We start from the raw sequence: 17,093 nt of genomic DNA, 5'->3' as shown, positions 1-17,093 counted from the left end.
GGGGGGGAAGGAGGAGAGCTGCTCGGAGCCGACAAACGAAGAGCGCCGCGGGGAGCGGGAAAGACGCCTCCGCTGTACCCTTATCCCCGGCAAGTGACAGCAGAGGAATGTGCCTCTCTGCTGAGGCGGCCCCGGGGAATGCGCGTCTCGGGACTTGGCACCACCAGCATCCACCGCCCTAACAGTAAAGAGGCTAGAACCTGTAGGAGGAAACAGGAGAAAAATAACAGAAAAGCCCGAAAGAGCCACTTACCCCACCGAAGGAGGGATGGGGGAAGGGAAGGTGCCCACACAGCACTGCTTGCAAGCGATGAGAAAACTCCCACACAGAGCTTCTAACTTTCTTAAAAAACTCTTTTTTTTTTTCTTTCCCCAAACAAACTTGATCCAACCTTGAGAACAGAAGAAGAAAAAATAGAATTGTGGAGAAAAGTCCAAACAGGGGAAGCACACAGTTCCCCTACTCCTATCTGCTGGAGTCAGAAAGATACTGAGGATCTAGGGAGGGTGCACTGGTTGATATGTCAGCACCCTCAGAAGCTTTGTCTGACTCCATCTGCTGGAAGGGGGAGACAACCCACTGTCTGCACTGATCCTGGTACGTACAGGGAATACTGAGGATTAGTAGAGGGTGCACTACCTTATAATGAAGCATCCTTCAAAGTTCTCTCTGACTCCATCTGCTGGAAGGGGGAGATAACCCACTGTCTGCACTGATCCTGCTACGTACAGGGAATACTGAGGATTAGTAGAGGGTGCACTACCTTATAAGGAAGCATCCTTCAAAGTTCTCTCTGACTCCATCTGCTGGAAGGGAGAGATAATCCACTGTCTGGACTGATCCTGGTACGTACAGGGAATACAGAGGATTAGTAGAGGGTGCACTACCTTATAAGGAAGCATCCTTCAAAGTTCTCTCTGACTCCATCTGCTGGAAGGGGGAGATAACCCACTGTCTGCACTGATCCTGGTACGTATAGGGAATACTGAGGATTAGTAGAGGGTGCACTACCTTATAAGGAAGCATCCTTCAAAGTTCTCTCTGACTCCATCTGCTGGAAGGGGAGATAACCCACTGTCTGCACTGATCCTGGTACATAAAGGGAATTCTGAGGATTAGTAGAGGGTGCACTACCTTATAAGGAAGCATCCTTCAAAGTTCTATCTGACTCCATCTGCTGGAAGGGGAGATAACCCACTGTCTGGACTGATCCTGGTACGTACAGGGAATACAGAGGATTAGTAGAGGGTGCACTACCTTATAAGGAAGCATCCTTCAAAATTCTATCTGACTCCATCTGCTGGAAGGGGGAGATAATCCACGGTCTGGACTGATCCTGGTACGTACAGGGAATACTGAGGATTAGTAGAGGGTGCACTACCTTATAAGGAAGCATCCTTCAAAGTTCTGTCTGACTCCATCTGCTGGAAGGGAGAGATAATCCACTGTCTGCACTGATCCTGGTACGTACAGGGAATACAGAGGATTAGTAGAGGGTGCACTGCCTTATAAGGAAGCATCCTTCAAATTCTCTCTGACTCCATCTGCTGGAAGGGGAGATAACCCACTGTCTGCACTGATCCTGGTACGTACAGGGAATACAGAGGATTAGTAGAGGGTGCACTGCCTTATAAGGAAGCATCCTTCAAAGTTCTCTCTGACTCCATCTGCTGGAAGGGGAGATAACCCACTGTCTGCACTGATCCTGGTACGTACAGGGAATGTCATGTTATAACGTTAGTAATTATAAAGGCTGCCTATGATCCAAAAATGAAAAACTTAGGGGAACAAGAATAATGACTTCTTATGTGAGATGTCAATAAGCGTTTCACTGCCTCTTCACCGCTTTTACAAGTCATTTCTGTAATGGGGGTTGTAAACATTACAACAGCTTCTAGTGGTAGTTTCTGCCACTCTGTGCAGGATACCCCATGGGTCCCTTAAGGATAGCAACTGCCATTCCATTCAGTTATTCCAAAGCCTTATGATATATCTATATTATCTATCTATCTATATATATTATCTAAATACATATATATATATAGATAATATATAATCTATATATAAAACTATGACAAGCTATATTTTTCTGTATAATATATGCAGAAAATCAAACTACCACTTACGAGGACGCTCATTTGTTTACTGTATTTTTACTAGCATCCTCGTAAGTGGTAGTTTGATTTTCTACATATATTATACAGAAAAATATAGCTTGTCATAGTTTTACCTAAGATATAGTGACTGCGTAATCCAGACTGCAGGGCAAACACAAATACTAGCAGACCCCGAATGAACCCACAAGCAGCAGCGATCTTTGCTCCAGCCCCCTGCTGTGGTTCCAAGCAAAGGGGGTCAGACCTCCGGGAAGACACCAAACCCCACCATTTTTGCCATAAGAGGCTCCCCTTTGCCAGCCGACAGCTAACCTGGTACCGTGAAAAAAAACCGCAAATGCCACCAATAAAACTGGGCTCATCTGCACCTCATTGTGCATGAAGGAACAAACAAAGAAGCTCCAAAAAAACCAAAGTGGAAGTTGGTCAACCGTAGCCACAGATGTGAAAAAAAAACAAAACAAGACCGTTGCCTCGGAAAGTGAAATATTTATTCCAATTGATCCAAACTAAAAGTAAGACTGCCCGACTCTGGCCGAGTTTCGCCTTGCCAGCTGCATCAGGGGCTCAGTCATCCAGATGGTATAAATGGATTTAAGATTCCCCATTTGTATAAAGATGGCAGTATCTACTGCGTGTAGTGGAAAAAAATGTCACTTTGCACTCATTCCTCACAAATATCGCAAATTCGTTTTCTAGGCTGTGAAAGTGGTTTGTATTTGCTGAATTTCACTCGCCATGCACGGACATACTCCATCATGAAGCTTTGCATTAATTCTTGCTCTAAACTTGAAAGTGTGGTTAAGGCATAAAGTGGTGCTCTTCACTGCAATTACTTGATTAAAGCTGCTGCGTTTGCTCTCTGGGAACTCATGGTGATGACGTGGAATAAAAACTGGGTGGTTCCACTGCTGTTACCGCCCCTTGCGCCTGCCGCGCGGGCAGAGCTAGTTCCCGGAAGGCACAGTTGTCATCCTGCCAGGGCCAAAGTTCACCTCAGAAGAGAAGCGTTACTGGATAGCGATTGGTCCCCAGATTGCCGTACTTCACGCATGTATAGCTAACTGGGGACCAATCGCTATCCACACGCAGGAGCAAGGGATGGTAACAGCAGTGGAAACATCCATTTTTTTATTTCACGTCATCATCATGAGTTCCCAGAGAGCAACACAACAGCTTTAATCAAGTAAGTGCATATCATATATGAACATGCCATACTGAGTCAGACCAAGGGTCCATCAAGCCCAGCATCCTGTTTCCAACAGTGGCCAATCCAGGCCATAAGAACCTGGCAAGTACCCAAACACTAAGTCTATGGTTGGGTGAATCTTGCCCGATGGACTTATCTACTATCCCAGCACCACCGAAACCACCTCTCCCCTTCACGCATCCCGATACCCTGGCACCACAGAAAGACTTACCCCCAGGCGACATAGGGTTCCACTATCTGCAGCATCTTTACTGAGGTTTTATTCAGCTTCACAAATACTCCAGTGAAAATCTTTTGCAAACGCAGTACTTCAATCACTCTTCGTACCTTGGGACTCACCCCCTTAATCCTGAGAGAAAACATGAGAAGGGTTCAGAAGAATATGGGCTTGATCAATTGGTACCAAATATGTACATTTCCCAACAATTTTGAATTAAAAAAAAAAAAAAAAAAAAAGAAAAAGAAAAGCAAGTTTGCTTACCATAAACAGTGTTTTCCATAGAAAGCAGGATGAAATAATCATAAGAGGCCAATATCTAAAGCTAACTGGCAACGCAGGCTACCCAGATAAGACTTATCTGGCTAACTTTCACAGGATATTCAACAGCATGATAATGCCATTGAATGTACCCGGATAAGCTTATCCGGCTAACTTTAGACCGGCTATGGGCCTTGTCTAATGTATCCAGTTAACTTATCCGGATAAGGCACAATATCGCTACCAATCCAGCTAACCCACTGCCTTATATGGCTATTTAGACAGATAAGTCACTTATCCGACTAAGTAGCATTTGACTATCTATCCCAACATGTAGGTGATGACATCTGGTGGCACCAAATAGCTTTTGCTTGACTGAGCATGTGCGGGAATTCCTGCTCGGATGTCGCCTCATGAATCTCCTAAGTCGATTTTAGAGCTAAGTCTAGCTAGGTGGGTATTCAGTATGGATAATTCATCCTATCTAGGGGAAAACTCTGTTTACATATGCAATGGAGAAATTACTTACCTAATAATTTCGTTTTCCTTAGTGTAGACAAATGGACTCAGGACCAATGGGTATTGTGCTCTCCTGATAGAAGATGGGAGACGGAGTCAGATTTCAATCGGACGTCAGCACTACATATACCCCTGCAGGAAGCTCTGCTCTTCAGTATTCTCCTCGAAAAGCAATTGTGGATATATGTGTGTTTGAATAACTTGATTAACTTGAACTGGTTGACGTGAATTTTAGCTGGAGACCACCAGTGCACTCAACTGAGAAATGCAGACACTTGGTAACTATGGGTGTCCTAACTAGAGATAAGCGTGGCTTACCAGTGCTTGTCTTGCTCTCGGGGATTGTCATCCGATGTTTCCATATTTTGAAGCAGCCGTGGGCGGGATACTGAGTCCATCTGTCTACACTAAAGAAAACAAAATTATCAGGTAAGTAATTTCTCCATTTCCTAGCGTGTAGCAGATGGACTCAGGACCAATGGAATGTACAAAAGCTACTCCGGAACTGTGTCCTCCCGGGCCTGAACATCCAGGCAGTAGAACCTCGAGAAGGTGTGAATGGAGGACCATGTCGCCGCCCTACAGATCTCAGTGGGTGACAGCATTTTGATTTCTGCCCAGGACACTGCCTGGGTTCTGGTGGAATGGGCCTTGACTTGTAGAGGCGGAGGCTTTCCTGCCTCTACGTAGGCCGCCTTGATTACTTCTTTGATCCAGCGGGCTATGGTTGCCCGCAAGGCCATTTCTCCTTGTTTCTTCCCGCTGTGAAGGACGAATAGGTGGTCCGTCTTTCGTACGGATTCTGATCTTTCCACGTATCAGCCTAGGAGTCTGCTGACGTTAAAATGGCGAAGGAGGCATGAGTCTTCCGAGTCCTTATGCTCGTCTGGAGATGGCAGCAAGATGGTTTGGTTTAGATGGAAATGAGAAACCACCTTTGGAAGGAAGGAGGGTACAGGGCGTAGCTGTATGGATCCCGATGTGAATCTGAGGAACGGTTCCCGACAGGATAGTGCTTGAAGTTCAGAGAAGCACATATTGTCACTAGGAATGCAGTCTTCAAGGTCAGGAGCCGTAGGGACAGACCGCGTGAAGGTCTAAAAGAAGCTCCCGATAGGAAGTTGAGTACTAGATTGAGATTCCATAGGGGGTACCGGCCACTTTAGAGGAGGTCGTATTTGCTTGACCCCTCTCAGGAAGTGGGAGGCATCTGGATGAAAAGATAGACTGATGCCGACCACTTTGGCTCTGAAGCAGGCCAGCGCAGCCAGTTGAACCTTGATGGAGTTGAGAGACAACCCCTTCAAGCCATCCTGCAGAAATTCCAGGATCATGGGAATTTTGACTGTCCGCGGAAGGATGCCACGGTCTTCACACCAGGCTTCGAATATTCTCCATATTCGTATGTAGGTTAAGGATGTGGAAAACTTGCATGCTCGGCGAAAGGTGTCAATCACTGCCCCCGAGTATCCACTCTTCTTCAGGCAAGCCCTCTCAATGGCCAGACTGTAAGCGAGAATCTAGTTGGGTCTTCGTGGAGGATCGGTCCTTGCTGGAGCAGGTCCCTGTGTGGAGGTAGACACAGAGGGTTCCCCTCCAGGAGTTTTCGCATGTCTGCGTACCACGGCCTTCTTGGCCAGTCCAGGGCCACCAGAAGTACTACCCCCTGTGGTGTTCTATCTTACGGATGATCCTGCCCAGTAGTGGCCATGAAGGAAAGGCTTACAGCAGGTCTTTCTGTGGTCAGGTCTGGACAAGGGCATCGATCCCCTGGGATTGTGGTTCTCATCTGCGGCTGAAGAACTTGGGGACTTGGGCGTTGGACCGGGGTGCCAGAAGATCCATGGCTGGAGTTCCCCAGTGGTCTATTACTAACTGAAACGCTGTGGTTGACAGTCTCCACTCCCCTGGGTCTAGACTTTCCATGCTGAGGTAATCCGCTGCGACAATGTCTTTTCCCACGATGTGGGCGGCCGAGATCCCTTGTAGGTTTGCTTCCACTCACGCCATTAGGGGATCTATTTCCAGGGACACCTGTTGGCTTCTGGTTCCTCCCTGTCGATTGATGTAGGCCACTGTTGTGGCACTGTCCGACATGACTGACAGATTCGCTGCCTACGCTTCAGTCTGCCGGTAACTGGAGGTGGATGGTGTAGACATAGGACATCGGGTTCTTTCGTGACAGTAGGGAACGTTGTAGTGGTCGCATGTGGGCCCTTGCCCATAGTATGACTTCTAGGGTTGATGACATGAGTCCGAGGACTAGGAGGTAGTCCCATACTGTGGGGCGAGCCCCGTTCAACAGTTCTCAACTGATTCATCAATTTCCTTCTCCTTGTAGGGGGAAGAATGACCTTGTCCTGTTGGGTGTCGAACTGGACTCCCAGGTATTCCAGAGATTGGGAGGACTGCAGACAGCTCTTGGTTGCGTTGACTACCCATCCGAGGTTCTCCAGGAGATTCTTGACTCTGGTGGTCGTCTGATGACTTTCCTCTGGTGATTTTGCCCTGATCAGCCAATCGTCCAGATATGGATGAACGAGGATTCCTTCTTTCCTCAGTGTCGCCACCACTACGACCATGATTTTGGTGAACGTCCGAGGGGATATAGCTAGACCGAAGGGTAGCACTCTGAACTGGTAGTGATGGTCCAGGTCCGTGAAGTGTAGGAAGTGATGATGATTATAATGAACCGGAATGTGCAGATAGGCTTCAGACAGGTCCAGGGAGGTCAGAAATTCTCCCAGCTGTACCACCCCTTCTGACTGAGCGTAGGGTTTCCATGTGGAAGTGTGGTACCCTCAGGTAGCGGTTGACCGACTTGAGGTCCAAGATGGGCCGGTACGTTCCCTCTTTCTTGGGGACGATAAAATAGATGGAATACTGTCCAGTATTTCATTGGTGCATGGGCACCGGTGTTATAGCCTTTAAGGTGAGCAATCTGGTTAGTGTGGTTTCCCACTGCCGTCCTCTTGGAGGGGGAATGGCAGGGAGATTTCACAAATTTGTCTGGAGGGATGTTGTGGAAGTCCATGGGTACTGGCAAGTCCATGGGTACTGGCAAGTCCATGGGTACTTGCCAGGTTCTTAGGGCCTGGATTGGCCACTGTTGGAGACAGGATGCTGGGCTTGATGGACCCTTGGTCTGACCCAGTATGGCATTTTCTTATGTTCTTATCCCTCTCGAATGATGGTTAGGACCCACTTATCTGATGTTATCTCGATCCATCTTTGGTAGAATCGGGCGAGCCTGCCCCCTATGGCTTCTTCCTGTGTATGGGTCTGTTGATTCTCATTGTGGGGTGCAGCTAGGGCCTGGACCTGAGCCGGCTCCCTTCTTTTTGTGTTTGTTCCGAAAGGACTGACCCCTGCCTGCGGGGCGAGGTGCTTGGTATGTATTCTGGTACGGTCTGAAATGCTGTGATTCTCTGCCCCTGGATGTTCGGGGAGAGAGGCATTGGCTTCTCTTGATCTTGTCATCCAGTAGCTGAGGTACTGGAATTTTACCCCATTTGTCGGCTAACTTCTCCAGTTCGCTTTCGAACAGGAGGGTTCCTTGAAACGGCATTCTCGTGAGTTTTGTCTTGAAGTCGCATCGGCTGACCAGCTTTGGAGCCAGAGTTGCCTTCTGGCTGCTACAATGAATGAGATGCCCCTGGCTGAACTGCGCACCAGATCGGAAGTCGCATCCGTGAGGAAGGATATTGCTGGTTCTAATGTTTCAACGGGCGTGGTTGAGTTCCTGGCCTGTGACAAGCATGCGCATGTCACCACGGCACAGTAGGCAGCGATCTGCAGTGACATAGCTGCTGCCTCAAATGACTGTTTAAGGATGGACTCCTGACGTCTGTCTTGGGCATCCTTGAGTGCCGTTCCTCCTTCGAGTGGAATGGTGGTGCGCTTTGTGGCTGTGCAGACCATGGCGTCCACTTTGGGAAACACCACGAGATCTTTGGCTGAGGTTTCCAGTGGATATAGGGCTTCTAGGGCCCGTCCTCCCTTGAAACTGGCCTTCGGAGCTTTCCATTCCAGGTCGATCAGCTGTTGTATGGCTTGCAGCAATGGGAAATGGCGTGAAGCCTGACGGAGCCTGACCAGAAGAGGGTTCGTCTTTGGCTCTGCTGTGGCATTTGTGTCTGGGATGGCCAGCTCCTTCAGGCTGAGGGACATGAGGTCTGGTAGCTCGTCCTTGGAGAAGAAACGCATCATGGTTCGGTATGGTTCTATTCCTGGAGGGATATCCCCTTCCTCCAGGGAGTCTTGGTCTTCCTCCGAGGTGTCCGTATCCTCTAAGGTTAGGCTTTTGTCCGGGGGAGGAACATCTCTGGGAGGCTGAGAAGGGCCTGGGAGGTTTGGGTCCTCTAGAAGAGGCTGTGGCATCGGTGTTGCCGATTGCGCCTGTGCAAAGGTTTGCAGACCTTTAAAGAATTCCACCCAGGAAAAGGTTCCTGGGTCTATATTGAACCCAGCGGCATTCCCCGAGGGCCCCGTCTGGAGGGCCGAGCTGGGGATAGAGAGGTCCAGGGTACTATCATAGGATCCGGATTCCTGTACTGGCTGGGAAGGGGGGGGGGGCGGGGAGGGAACAACACCTTGCCTGGTTCCCCAGAGCCGTCTCACACTGTAGGCACAGGGCAGTAGCCTCTTCCTGTTGCGCAGCTCTTATGTGGCAGGCTGGGCAGAGGGCTTGTGCTTTAGCTTTCTTGGCCAGTGGTGCCATGGTTTGTGCGGGTAGTGGGGTTCAAAACCAGTCTGTGTTTATATTTGTGTGCCGGGAGGCGTAGATATGCGCTCTGGGTGTGCGTGTAGGCCGGTATGTATGCTTACGGGGATGCGCGCACCGCTGTATGCACAGCCGAACTTGTGCGCCCGGTGCTGTTGAGTATGGCACTATGCGCCTGGCACCCTCATACGCCTCGCTGTGTGCACGGCACCTATGTGCGTGCCGCTGTGCGCATACGTACGTTATGTGCCCGGCTCGCCGCTGTGCGCACGGCTCAGTTAGGCAGGCAGTACGGCGATCAAGGGGGGGAAATGGCACCGGCAACCACGCAATTAAGATGGTGGCCCCCCTGGAGGGTCTCCACGTGGGAGGATCCTTGAGCCGGATCAGGGTCTAGCCTGGACGGGGCTGTTCAACCCAATGGGACTGACGCCAACAGGCGATCTGTGTGGCTATCCGAGCCTCAGAGACCAGAGACTTTAGAAGGTTTTCTACCTTACCTTGTCACGGCACTTCCCGGTCTTGTGCCAGGCTGTCTCCGACTGCGGGGGGAGAGAGAAATACCTTCACCGCCACGCTCTGTCTTGCACCCACTGCCTCTCAGCCGCTCCCTCCTGGGGGCTAAGTCCATGCCGGGAAGCTGCTGCTGGACCGAGGCTTACCTCTGAGGGATCTTGGAAATCACCTCAGGAATTCCCATCTGGGGGAGGGACCCTTAGGTATCACTGTAGGAGAGCGGGGCTCATCTTGTAGATGTAGGATTTTGAATTTTCTCTCTTCTTTGGTTTGGATTTCCTAACGCTGAGCAAGCGTGTGTAGAGTCCCAAACTGCTAAGGAGACGGAGAAATACTGAAGAGCAGAGCTTCCTGCAGGGGTATATGTAGTGCCGACTCCTTCTCCAACTGCTATCAGGAAAACACTATATCCATTAGTCCTGAGTCCATCTGCTACATGCTAGGAAATAAAAACTTTTTAAAATATGTCTGAAGCAAGAAACCTGTGAGGGAGTCGGTTGGACCATTAGATGACCGAGGGTTTAAAGGGGCTCTTAGGGAAGATAAGGCCATTGCAGAAAGACTAAATCAATTCTTTGCTTTTGTGTTTACTAATGAGGATGTTGGGGAGATACCAGTTCCGTAGATGGTTTTCAAGGGTGATGAGTCAGATGAACTTGACCAAATCACTGTGAACCTGGAAGATGTAGTAGGCCAGACTGACAAAATAAGAGTAGCAAATCACCTAGACCAGATGGTATGCATTCTAGGGTACTGAAGGAACTAAAAAATGAAATTTCAGATCTATTAGTTAAAATTTGTAACCTATCATTAAAATCATCCATTGTACCTGAAGACTGAAGGGTGGACAATGTAACCCCAATATTTAAAAAGGTTCCAGGGGCGATCCGGGAAACTACAGACTTCAGTGCCAGGAAAAATTAGTGGAAACTATTCTAAAGATCAAAATCACAGAGCATATAGAAAGACATGGTTTAATGGAACACAGTCAACATGGATTTATCCAAGGGAAGTCTTGCCTAACAAATCTGCTTCATTTTTTTGAAGGGGTTAATAAACATGTGGATAAAGGTGAACCGGTAGATGTAGTGTATTTGGATTTTCAGAAGGAGTTTGATAAAGAGCCCATGAGAGGCTTCTAAGAAAACTAAAATGTCATGGGATAGGAGGCGATGTCCTTTCATGGATTACAAACTGGTTAAAAGACAGGAATCAGAGAAGGATTAAAAGGTCAATTTTCTCAGTGGAAAGTGGTAAAACCATGGAATGCCCTCAGGGATCAGTACTTGGACCGGTGCTTTTCAATGTTTATAAATGATCTGGAAAGGAATACGATGAGTGAGGTTATCAAGTTCGTGGACAATACAAAATTATTCAGAGTAGTTAAATCACAAGCGGATTGTGATACATTACAGGAGGACCTTGCAAGACTGGAAGATTGGGCATCCAAATGGCAGATGAAATTTAATGTGGACAAGTGCAAGGTGATGCACATAGGGAAAAATAACCCTTGCTGTAGTTACACGATGTTAGGTTCCATATTAGGTGCTACCACCCAGGAAAAAGATCTAGGCCTCATAGTGGATAATACTTTAAAATCCTCGGCTCAGTGTGCATGGCAATTTCTTATGTTCTAGTATAAAAAAGAATGGGTATAGGAGTTAGGACCATAGACATTACAAATCATGACCAACTGGTCGAATAAAACTCCAATTACTACAGCCCTTCCTGCTGTCTTATTAGCAGACTGAGATGAATTGACTTCTCCCACCCACATTTGACGCAGCTTTTTATGTTCAGCCTCATTCAAATGTGTTTCCTGTAAAAAAGACATATGCATCTTTTGGCGCTGCAAAGCTTGTAAAATGTTAAACCAGGAGGCATACCTAACAGAAGTGTGAGACATTGTCTCAACTCAGCAAGGATTACATCCTAGGGTCACATTCTGTCTCTTAACTTTATATTCTGAGCTTCCCAGCCTAAACTCAGAATCATTCCCCATGAGCTGAAGCTTAGTTGCACCCTTCCGAAAGGGACACACTTTAAATACAAGTCCTAGACTACTTCCCCTCTTAACCAAAAATAACTTCCCAAAGCTTAAAACAACTTTGCCTACCCCATATACTGACCCCCATCCCCCCCCCCCCCAAATTCCCAAGTGTCCAATCCTGCTTGTGAAACCACCCACACATAGGGCAAGAGACCGTCATCTATGTGTGAGATTCCCTCCTCCCAGCAAAACATAAGTATGAAATACAAGAAACAACAAACATAAGGAAAGAAAAACAAATAATCCTTTCACATTGCATTATCCAGATGATAGAAATCTCTCTTCCCGCTTGTGTCCTTCCTCGGTCTTCATGTGGAAATGCAGAATCTCCAAATTCTAAGTTCTGCCACAAAGTCCTTCACCAAAGGCTTAATAACAGATGAATGTCACTGCTGTCACCAAAATGACTGTCTGTGACTGCTCAACAAAAGGGATGTCAATCAACGAGTTTCACAGGGTAAAGTATTAAGTAACCAATTAACAGTCTCAACAAGAAAAAGGAAAACAGAGTCAAGGTGCTCTCAGCGTATCCCGTCCGATTGCAAAAAGCTCAAAAACGCAGGAGATTAATCCACTATTTCATAGACAAGGACTTTAATGTCTTTGTTAACTCAGTTTTGTCAGAACGTTTATTTTATGTAACAACTTTTTATACCGACATTCGTGGGTACATCTTATCTGTTTACACCGACCTAAGAGAAATACAGAGAACTGGGACAGGGGAGCCATAACAAGGGGGGGGGGGGGGGAACTAAACAAGGAAAAAGGCAATAGGAGCAATAAACTTAGGTAGTGGCAATAACAGGGAGTATAACATTATGTAAGTATATAGCAGAGAATAAATGTAGCAAACATTATAACATTAATTAAAGTAGTACAGCATAAAATAAGAATAAATAAAAGGGAGATAGTGTGGAGGAGCAGGGAGGATTATGCTGGGAATGCCTGCTTAAAGAGCCAGGTCTTTTACTTTTTCCTGAATTTAACATAAGAACATAGGAAATTGCCATGCTGGGTCAGACCAAGGGTCCATCAAGCCCAGCATCCTGTTTCCAACAGTGGCCAATCCAGGCCATAAGAACCTGGCAAGTACCAAACACTAAGTCTATTCCATGTTACTGTTGCTAATGGCAGTGGCTATTTTCTAAGTGAACTTAATTAATAGCAGGTAATGGACTTCTCCTCCAAGAACTTATCCAATCCTTTTCTAAACACAGCTACACCAACTGCACTAACCATGTCCTCTGGCAACAAATTCCAGAGTTTAATTGTGCGTTGAGTGAAAGAATTTTCTCCGATTAGTCTTAAATGTGCCCCATGCTAACTTCATGGAGTGCCCCCTAGTCCTTCTATTATCCGAAAATGTAAATAACCGATTCACATCTACTCATTCAAGACCTTTCATGATCTTAAAGACCTCTATCATATCCCCCCTCAGCAATCGTTTTCTCCACTAAGCTGACACAAATTGGCACAAAGGCTTTCCTTCGGGCCGCTACTACGGCAGAAAAGTCAGGAAAAATTAAAATATGCTCCCATTCAAACGCCACATTCAGATTCTTCAGGTAAGTCTGCAAAACGTCCATCTTGTGTGCAGAGTTTAAGAACTTGGCAATTACTAGACGGGGACAAGATCTCGTCACTTCGGATACGTAAGCAATGGGCTCTTTCAATGCACAGGATGCCATGCAGCTGCAGATCCAGCTGAAAAGTGCGAGGCAGCCATTCCTCCAACGCTGATGCAAGATAGTTATCGTGAATACTTTCCAGTATGCCAATAAATCTGAGATCCCCTCAACGGGATCGATTTTCCAAATCATTCAATATATTAGCTTGTTGATCTCGATCGCGTTTGAGGGATTCAATCTCTGCCTCCAATTGAGGTACATGATCATCGTAGAGTCAGCCAACAGAATAAATCTCTCATCAAACCTGCTATAAATTTTCTCAAATTTACCGTCCAGCACGGCCACAACTGTGACCGCTACATCAGCCTCTCCTGGGCCGCGAGCTATTGGGGATGGTGGTGCGGACGAGGAAGCAGTCATCTTGGAGCTCACCATTTGGTTCCTGTCCTTTTCTTTTCACTGCGGCTTTGAGGCCATATAAAGGTTGAAAAATTAACGTGCTTTAGTAAGTAAATAACCCAACATTGGATCACAGAGGCAGGAGCAGGAAAATTATAAAATTAACGGAGTTAAACACCAAAGATGAGAGGAGGGAACCTGAAGCTGATCAGGAACATGTCCTACCACTCCATCATGTCACATGGACTTGCAAAATGTCTTATTCAGTGTAACAATCATGGTGCTTATGTTCCAAGGCCTAACCATTAAGGACTAGACAATTTGCCTCCAGCTGTCTGCAATGAAAGAGGAGCCAACTTATCTGAAAGTGGAATTGTCCAGTTTTCAAATAACCTCCCCTTCCTTGCAGCATCCAGAATCTCTCTCCCAACTCTCATAGAGGATTAAGAAACACAGGAATAAATGGTTTACAGTGGGCTCTGACAGAACAAGACCTGTGATTCTGAGACACCCAACTTCCCCACTCCCTCAGAGAAGTCAGATATCAAGGAATAACTGGATTACAGTGGACTGTGGTAGAATAAGGCCTGTGATGAAGAGACATTCTCCCCCAGTTACCATTTCATAATGCATTTTCTGCATTGGAAGATGAAGAAGCCTATGAAGGGATGTCTAAAAGGGGAGTAGTCATGCAATGCACCCGGAAATACTAGAATATGATTATGTGAGTACCTATTTACTGGTTGTAGGCTTTGTTCTTGGTTGAGTGTCACTACAGGCTTGTATAATAGCAGTATTACTGTAGTTTACTGCTTTACCTACCTTCTATTTGGTTTAATATCCACTATGCCCATGATGGAGAAGGGTTTCATGGGTAATGATTCAGATGGACTGAATCAAATCACGGTGAACCTAGAAGATGTGGTAGGCCTGATTGACAAACTGAAGAGTAGTAAATCACCTGGACCGGATGGTATACACCCCAGAGTTCTGAAGGAACTAAAAAATGAAATTTCAGACCTATTAGTAAAAATTTGTAACCTATCATTAAAATCATCCATTGTACCTGAAGACTGGAGGATAGTAAATATAACCCAAATATTTAAAAAGGGCTCCAGGGGCGATCCAGGAAACTACAGACCGGTTAGCCTGACTTCAGTGCCAGGAAAAATAGTGGAAAGTGTTCTAAACATCAAAATCACAGAACATATAGAAAGACATGGTTTAATGGAACAAAGTCAGCATGGCTTTACCCAAGGCAAGTCTTGCCTCACAAATCTGCTTTACATTTTTGAAGGAGTTAATAAACATGTGGATAAAGGTGAACCAGTAGATGTAGTATACTTGGATTTTCAGAAGGCGTTTGACAAAGTTCCTCATGAGAGGCTTCTAGGAAAAGTAAAAAGTCATGGGATAGGAGGCGATGTCCTTTCATGGATTGCAAACTGGCTAAAAGACAGAAAACAGAGAGTAGGATTAAATTGACAATTTTCTCAGTGGAAGGGAGTGATCAGTGGAGTGCCTCAGGGATCTGTATTGGGACCCTTACTTTTTAATATATTTATAAATGCTCTGGAAAGAAATACGACGAGTGAGACAATCAAATTTGCAGATGACACAAAATTGTTCAGCGTAGTTAAATCACAAGCAGATTGTGATAAATTGCAGGAAGACCTTGTAAGACTGGAAAATTGGGCATCCAAATGGCAGATGAAATTTAATGTGGATAAGTGCAAGGTGATGCATATAGGGAAAAATAACCCATGCTATAATTACACAATGTTGGGTTCCATATTAGGTGCTACAACCCAAGAAAGAGATCTAGGTGTCATAGTGGATAACACATTGAAATCGTCGGTTCAGTGTGCTGCGGCAGTCAAAAAAGCAAACAGAATGTTGGGAATTATTAGAAAGGGAATGGTGAACAAAACGGAAAATGTCATAATGCCTCTATCGCTCCATGGTGAGACCGCACCTTGAATACTGTGTACAATTCTGGTCGCCGCATCTCAAAAAAGATATAATTGCGATGGAGAAGGTACAGAGAAGGGCTACCAAAATGATAAGGGGAATGGAACAGCTCCCCTATGAGGAAAGACTAAAGAGGTTAGGACTTTTCAGCTTGGAGAAGAGACGACTGAGGGGGGATATGATAGAGGTGTTTAAAATCATGAGAGGTCTAGAACGGGTAGATGTGAATAGGTTATTTACTCTTTCGGATAATAGAAAGACTACGGGGCACTCCATGAAGTTAGCATGGGGCACATTTAAAACTAATCGGAGAAGTTCTTTTTTACTCAACGCACAATTAAACTCTGGAATTTGTTGCCAGAGGATGTGGTTAGTGCAGTTAGTATAGCCGTGTTTAAAAAAGGATTGGATAAGTTCTTGGAGGAAAAGTCCATTACCTGCTATTAAGTTCACCTAGAGAATAGCCACTGCCATTAGCAATGGTAACATGGAATAGACTTAGTTTTGGGGCACTTGCCAGGTTCTTATGGCCTGGATTGGCCACTGTTGGAAACAGGATGCTGGGCTTTTTGGACCCTTGGTCTGACCCAGTATGGCATTTTCTTATGTTCTTATGACAATTATGTAAGGTCGGCTGTTCACGATGCTATAATGTATATGTTTGGAATCCCGGCCATGGATCGCTGCAGACAGGTTCCCTTACCTCGGCCAGCAGACGCCGGCTTCCGCTTCTCTCCCTGGCCGCGCGGGGCAGGCCACTCCCAGGCACTACTGCAGTGCACCTCCCACATGGCTTCAGATGCAGACTTCTTCCTCACGTCCGCCTCGCTCCTGGTTCCGCTCCTTCTCCTGCTTCCTGCCTTCGGTTTGTCTCCTCGGTTCTGACTTTGGCCTGTATCCTGATTCTTCAGTCTTCTGCCCGTCTTGCCCTTTGGTGTGTTCTCCGGCTCCTGCTTGTCTTCTGCCTGCACAGTCTTATGGCCTGGTTTCTCATGCTGCACCATTGCTGCCTGCCTCGACTCCTGGACCGTCCTCATTCTTCTGGACTTCCGCCAGCCTCGACCCGGACATCCTACTCGACTTCCCTCCGTCAGGAGGCCTTCGCCTAAGTCCTGCCGGCCCCGGCACCCAAGGGCTCAATCTGAAGGGAATGAGGGCTAGTATAGTTAAATCTCCCTCTCAGGTCTCCTGGTCCTGTGCCGCCTCCCGGCTACGAGAACCACAGAGGGCCTCCCCTCTGTGGATACACCAGCTCTCGAACCAGCTCAAGGGTCCACAGCATTATGTTAAAACAATTTTTATTGATTTTCCATATGTAAATACAACAAACAGAGGACTTCCAATTCCGGAATTGTCCCCAAACTTACAAACAGTTATATCTAATGGTACCATATACCCCAACCCTGTTACTCCCGCCCCCCATGAGTCTCTCTGCCATCCATTGTCCGAATCCTCGTTCGGAAAACGCCCAAACCTTTGAG

General features: G+C 46.6%; 1 protein-coding gene across 2 annotated transcripts in view; it reads right to left on the bottom strand.

Annotated features, from left to right (window-relative positions):
- Window positions 1-17,093, bottom strand: part of RPL7L1 (ribosomal protein L7 like 1) — a 97,841-nt gene that overhangs the window by 56,711 nt on the left and 24,037 nt on the right. For both annotated transcript variants that reach the window (XM_029592776.1, XM_029592777.1), the window contains exon 4: window positions 3,540-3,677. In XM_029592776.1, coding sequence (XP_029448636.1) covers window positions 3,540-3,677 — 138 coding nt within the window. The remainder of the gene's footprint in view (window positions 1-3,539; window positions 3,678-17,093) is intronic.

This window comes from Rhinatrema bivittatum, chromosome 3 (assembly GCF_901001135.1).
Source record: "Rhinatrema bivittatum chromosome 3, aRhiBiv1.1, whole genome shotgun sequence".
Taxonomy (NCBI): Eukaryota; Metazoa; Chordata; class Amphibia; order Gymnophiona; family Rhinatrematidae; genus Rhinatrema; species Rhinatrema bivittatum.
This window is presented reverse-complemented; position numbering and strand designations above follow the sequence as displayed.